The 6,159-nt window shown below is 37.7% G+C and overlaps 1 protein-coding gene across 2 annotated transcripts in view; it reads left to right on the top strand.

The window, feature by feature from the left end:
• mthfd1l (methylenetetrahydrofolate dehydrogenase (NADP+ dependent) 1 like) overlaps positions 1–6,159 on the top strand; it is a 40,398-nt gene that overhangs the window by 16,990 nt on the left and 17,249 nt on the right. For both annotated transcript variants that reach the window (XM_014011590.1, XM_014011591.1), the window contains exon 20: positions 4,480–4,591. In XM_014011590.1, coding sequence (XP_013867044.1) covers positions 4,480–4,591 — 112 coding nt within the window. The remainder of the gene's footprint in view (positions 1–4,479; positions 4,592–6,159) is intronic.

Genomic DNA, 6,159 nt, shown 5'->3' on the forward strand with positions numbered 1-6,159 from the left:
CCGATGTGGATCAGCTGCTCGGGACCAAAAAAAAAAAAAAAAAAAAAAAAAAAAAAAAAAAAAAAAAGTCCGTCAGCTGGCAGCTTCTGGAGTGATGAAACTAACCGAACAAATCGCCTCTAAATCATCTGGTGAGTTAATTATCTGCTGTGCGCAACGTTCGCTTGCTTTTTAGTAAAAAAATTAAAGCCATTTTCTTTTACTTTATCTTCATTTCACCCGCCGAGGCCACGCTCCTCCCACACGTCGCTGCTGCCGCTGCTTGTTCTGGTCTGAACACTAGTGCGTTCTATAGAGCGTCCAGTGAGAGACGTTTTGCGCTTTTTGGCCGCTCAAAACGCGTTTGGTGTGAACGTAGCATTAGAATGTGTTGAAGCTTTTTGTGTGTTTTTCTTCAGATTTTAAAAATGAATGTTTACAATGGCTACATTGTTAGCAGTCCTGCGTTCGCTAACTTTATGTTTCTCTTTTGTTATCTTACTGCTGTTTAGCACTTGTTTGTTCTGAACAGAAAACCTGATTACGTCGACTAGGTGGAGAAAATAAACACAGGCTGTGGCAGTTTTTGTGTTCTCTGGGATGGGTTGGAGTTGTGTATGCAGCGGTTTGGTTACTTTGTGTTGTTTCTGGTTTTGGAGGAAGTGGTGCAGTTCTGTTGTGTGAAGCAGTTTCCTCTGTGGGTTTCCTGTGATTCTGGTCATGGAGCTGGTATCGAGACCAATCGGACCTCAGATGTTTCGTGAGAATTTTCCGTCAGGTTTGACCGCCCGTGCCCTCTTGACCTGGGACGGTGGCGAACACAGATGCACTCGTGAGAATAAAGCTGGCATCGACTTTTTGTCTCTTCAGCTGTTTCAGATGGATTTTCAAGGAAACACGACAGAAGAAGAAAGAGGATTGTTTTTCAGCTTATTACCTGTGTGCGTGTTAGTTTAGCAGACCCCCGGGCTTTCTGTGGAGTTTTCAAACTTCCTCTCTCCACGGGGTTTCAGAAAACAGCTAAATGTGTCTTTCCTGGGCAAAGACACTACAGCAGCTGTCAGGGTTAAATCCTTGTGCTGCCTCACATAACAGCTAGAAATATGACTGCAGCATACTCATTTGACAAGATCTCCACTCCATTCTCCTCTTGGAGACGTGACACAGCACCTTTCATTTGTTTCCTTTTCCATAACCCTGTTGGTCCTGATGAATCTCCTGAATAGCTTCTATTTCCTACATGGAGAGGTGGAAAGAGTGAAAATGATCAAAAAGTTAAAGGTTCTTGGGATGGAAGTCAGCGTMTGTCAAGTTTCCATTTGATCGAAGAGAAAACAAGTTACTGAGTGAATGTTGGTATAAAAAGAGGGGTTTCTTGTCATTTTATCTTCCTAATTTCTTTCGCTTTTTGAAGTTCCCTCTTTTTTTCTCACCCACTACCAAAAYGTGAAAGGAATAATTATATTTTACTCAAATCAGTTTGTTTTTGTGTCAGTTACCAAGCCATCTCAAGACTGGACGAATTTTAGTGAAATCAACAGAAACCCTTAGCAAAGAATAGTATACTTGAAGTTCATTTTAACAAGTATACTTGAGTATAAGTTTAAGTATATCAAGTATACTAGGCACCATGTACTTGTAGTGTACTAGAAAGTATATAAATATAATACTTTGTACTAAATTGGAACTTTTTATGTAAAAAGAATACTTTTATGTATTTTTAAGTTTATAAAGTATACTTTAAGTACATGTCATTAAATACACCAAAGTATATAAAAGTGTATTTCCCTAAATGTACTTTTATTTACACTGACGTATACTAGCAGTTTACTAACAAGTATATTTCTAGGACTAAATTGGCCCACAATAAGTTTTTGAAAGTACCCTCAGAAATATACTGAAAGTAATTTTCTAAGTATACTTTTAGTTTAATCTTGAAATCTTGACTCATCACTGTACAGTTCTTTCATTGTCTGATGCCTTGACTTTTCAGAATTTTGTTTTGTATAGTGGTATTAACTTATATTTTCAGATCTTCCAAGGTGCCAATTATGGAACTCTCTGTGCATTGCTGCCCAAATCAAATTCTGGAAGTGGTCATTCAACTAGATCTGTTACAAAAGGACAACTGATATTACCAACTTTTAAAAACTGTTACGGCCAGAGGTCTTTCTTCTATGTTTATACTAAAGCATGGAATGACATTCCTCAAAACATAAAGTCCATTTCAAAACTACAGCCCTTTAAGAAGAATCTTGTCTGCCATCTGCTGGACACTTTTTGTTGTGCTCATATTTAGACRTCCTATTTTGCAAATGCTGCCTTTTTTAAATTTGGTATGCTTGTTTGTTTTTGTGTCTGTTGTAATAATACTGATGTGATTGTGATGCTGTAATTCTGTGTTTATGTGCTGCAGAACAGGAWCCTGCTGTAAAACAGCAATTATGCTGAGTCAGGCTTGATTTTTATTAATCTTTTCCTGTTAAATAAATCAAATCAAATCAAATATACTACAGATAAACCAGTCTGTGTGAAAATGTACTTTCAGCGTACTACTAAAGTTTATCTTGGCCAAATGTTTAAACATTAGTATAGATTAAGTATACTTGAACTTGTATATTTTTAGTACAAGCCAAGTACAGTATAGTGTAAGATAAACTTGGTTAAGTATATCTCAGAAAAGTACAAAAAAAGTAAACTGGAAGTATACTTTTTTAATTGGTATACATAAAGCCTTCTTGTATATACTACTTTTTGCTAAGGGAAGCTAATCAGTGTTTATAATTTAATTAGTTTGACTGATGCTGACCTTCAGTTTAGTATGATTGTAGCTCATAATAAGAGAAGATCTTAGTTTGCAGCAGATATTGAGCAACAACAGTAAGAGATGAGAGTGCGACATCTTTAAGTGTTGCATGACTAACATTATTTACAAGGTTTGGCCTAAATGTCATTCCTCGGCAGATCCCTGACCTGAAAGGCAGCAGACTTACATTCTTTCAGGGACTGTTAGGCCTTGAATGTTCCTCCTGTGACTCTGCCATGATTCACACCTCAGGTTTTCACAGCTACAGTGGCAAGTGGCAGCTTGTTTTACAGTTCATTTACTCCTCTGAGGAGAAGTCTGTTTATGCAGGAGGACAGAGAGGCACGCAAACAAAGGTTTAGAAAATCACATTAGGCCATCCCATCCTTCCTTTTTCCGCTCTCTTAAGGAATTCAGGGTTAAACAATGGGTCAGCTGCTGTTTTCAAATCGAGTTTTCTAAGTAGTTGTCTTTTAAGAGTCAGACATGATTGCATTAGTTCTTTGATCTTGAAGATTCAATCGTTTGTTATTAGCAGTTGTTTTCTTTCATGGGTTTTCTTGTGACAGCAGGTTTTGAGCTTCCAGATACAGTAGATGTTATTCTGAGGTTTGAAAGGATTTCTTAAGTATTTTTTTAGTGTGAGCCTAAAGCAGGGCTACTCAACTGGYGGTCCACGGGTCACATCCGGCCCGCGAGTGACCAAAGTTCAGCCCGCCAATTGGTTTTTTCATCTCTTAAGCCCAAACCCCCGGTTCTGTACTTTAATTACTCTAAGTTCTTTTAGTTATAGACATGTTTGGTATCTACAGAAACGTCAGAATCTTGGCTAGAAGCTGGTAAAAACCATTTCTATAAACACTCAAGACAGTTAAAACTACAAGCAGTTGATGATAAAATGATGAAAGTGAAAATAAAATTGGTTTAAAAATTTGGCAAGTCAGAGATGTCAAAATATTATTTGTGTCTTAATAGGAGGCATAATGTGTTGTTTTTGTTTTTGATAATGTGTAATTATCACTACTTTTATAGGGTTCTGTATGTTGTAATCATGATTAAATGCAGCAAAATAAACCAATTCAAAGGTAACACATGTTTGTAATACTTGGTTTATTTACATAATAACTTTAATTGCTGGATGTTCGGCCCCTCAGCTGTCAACCGGCAGTAACTGTGGCCCCCGGAGCAATTTATTGGAATAGCCCTGGCCTAAAGAATGTGGTAGTTCCTTTTTTTTTTTTTTTACAATAAAAATGCTTTTATCAGTATTTTCCCCTCCATTATTCAAATGTTTTAGTCCAGAAAATATCCCACAGCTCTGCTATTATCAACAGAGAAAAAATTACATTTGCCTTTTTTATGCTGTTTCAAGGTTTTGTTTGTTTTTTTTTTCCTCCAAGGCAAGTCATGTTTAACATAAAACTTCTTGTCGTTTTAACTGGCTGATGGAGAACTTGGCACTTGAGGTGGTCATTTCAGTTTGTGTTTATTTGCAGCCTTTAGGGAGCATTCTGCATCAGCGGAGAATGTAAACAGTCACAAATTCAGGTGGAAATGTCAGTCAAGTACCTCCTAACTTGCGCCTACTGTTTGAACAAACACGACGCCAGCCAAAGTACGCGCAAACCTAAATGTTTATCTTGAAATGCGACAAAACGTTGTTGATTTTGTTTGTGTGTCTCTGATTGTTGCAGGGCACTCCAGTGTTTGTCCACGCCGGGCCATTCGCCAACATCGCCCATGGAAACTCTTCAGTGCTGGCAGACAAGCTGGCCTTGAAGCTGGTTGGACGGGACGGCTTTGTTGGTAAGATTAAACACACGGCCATAGAACCTTCAAGAATGACAAAAAAAAATCTTAGCTGAACTTCTAGATTAAATCAAAACTCGCAGCTTACCTTTAGTTGTGACCTTTCTCCAGATGTTGCAGCCTTCATCCTACATTAATCGTACTCCTTGTCCTGGCTCTCATCCACCTGGCTGTGGCCGGCTACTGTAATAGGCTGCTGCTCCTGCGCAACTTTCTAAGAACCCGATCAAAAGATTGTGTGGAAAAGAGGAAAAAAAATGAAGAGGGGAAGGAAGCAAGTTAATAATCTTAAGAGGCCTTGGAATGCTTTAGAGTAAACCACACTAATCCCTTCAACGTCAAAGCCTTTTTAATGTTTTATCTTTTCCTATCTGTCCTGCTCCTCTCGTTCTCATTTCATTTATGTTGACAAAGGAACTTTGTTTGGAATGTGTCGATTTTTATGGGTCTGTTTGATGCAAATGCAGCTTTTCAACTGATTTCGACAAAAAACAGTAAAAATCTTTAACCCATGAAAGGCCGCACAGGGAGTCATCTGTGAGATGAAGCGTGGGTAGAGTTCAATTTCATAACCTTCAAGATCCAAAGATGCTTGTATTTCATACCTCGTCTTCTCTCCACCCCAACCGGTTTCCATCTGTCTGTCTTGCTCCCTCCCTTGTCCATATGTTTGTTACCTGACTCTCAGAAATGCCAGGAACTCGACCTCCCTCTTGTTTCTCACAGCTCAGCTTGGATTCATGTTTCCTCCTTACCCCACTCTTTCCTCGGTGGACAATCAAACTGCTTTTACTTTTATTTTAGCAGAATAAAACACGAAAGGGCAAACCAAATTTAGATTGGATGAAAAAAAACATTTCTGACACTGAAAGTCCCTTTTTTGTATAATCTAATACAGTGARGAAAACAGCAGTCAGATGATTTTCAAAACAGCATTTCATCATCTATTAMACAGAGAAAAAAAGGAGACTTACAATTTTTTGTTGCGTGCATAAAGTCTAAGCATAAAGTGGGTCAGGCAGCAAAACAACAACCCCAATCACTCACATTATTCTAACAAAAYGTAAAAAAAGAACATAGTGAGTGTTTTGTTATGTTTTCTTAAAAGTCACGGTCCAATAAAAGYGCTGAAGTGAGGAATTCATGTTGAGAAATTCACCAAAATCCCAGATTTGAAGCAGCTGTGCTGTRAAGACTGAGCTGGACTTCTCAGGATTGATCAACAGTTACTAAAATCATTAGTTTATATTTATTTACAACACAGAATGTTGAACAAAATCACTCCAACTCCAGTAAAATTAGACCACATGTCCTAACAAAGGATTAAATGTATTATTTTGTCTGATTTGTTTGGTGCATACTTTTATCCTGTAAATGYTTGTGAAGATATCTGATGGTTTAAAGCAGTGGTTCCCAAACTTTTTATCTTCTGACCCACAAAATATCCATGGTAAAAACTTGTGACCCCAAATATTACTGGTCTGAGTACACAAACTTTGTCAAAAAGCCTGTGTTTTTAGGGATATTAACAATCTAAACAGCTTGTACACAAATATAAATACTTT

The sequence above is a fragment of the Austrofundulus limnaeus genome, unplaced genomic scaffold (genome assembly GCF_001266775.1).
Source record: "Austrofundulus limnaeus strain Quisiro unplaced genomic scaffold, Austrofundulus_limnaeus-1.0 Scaffold82, whole genome shotgun sequence".
NCBI classification, from domain to species: Eukaryota; Metazoa; Chordata; class Actinopteri; order Cyprinodontiformes; family Rivulidae; genus Austrofundulus; species Austrofundulus limnaeus.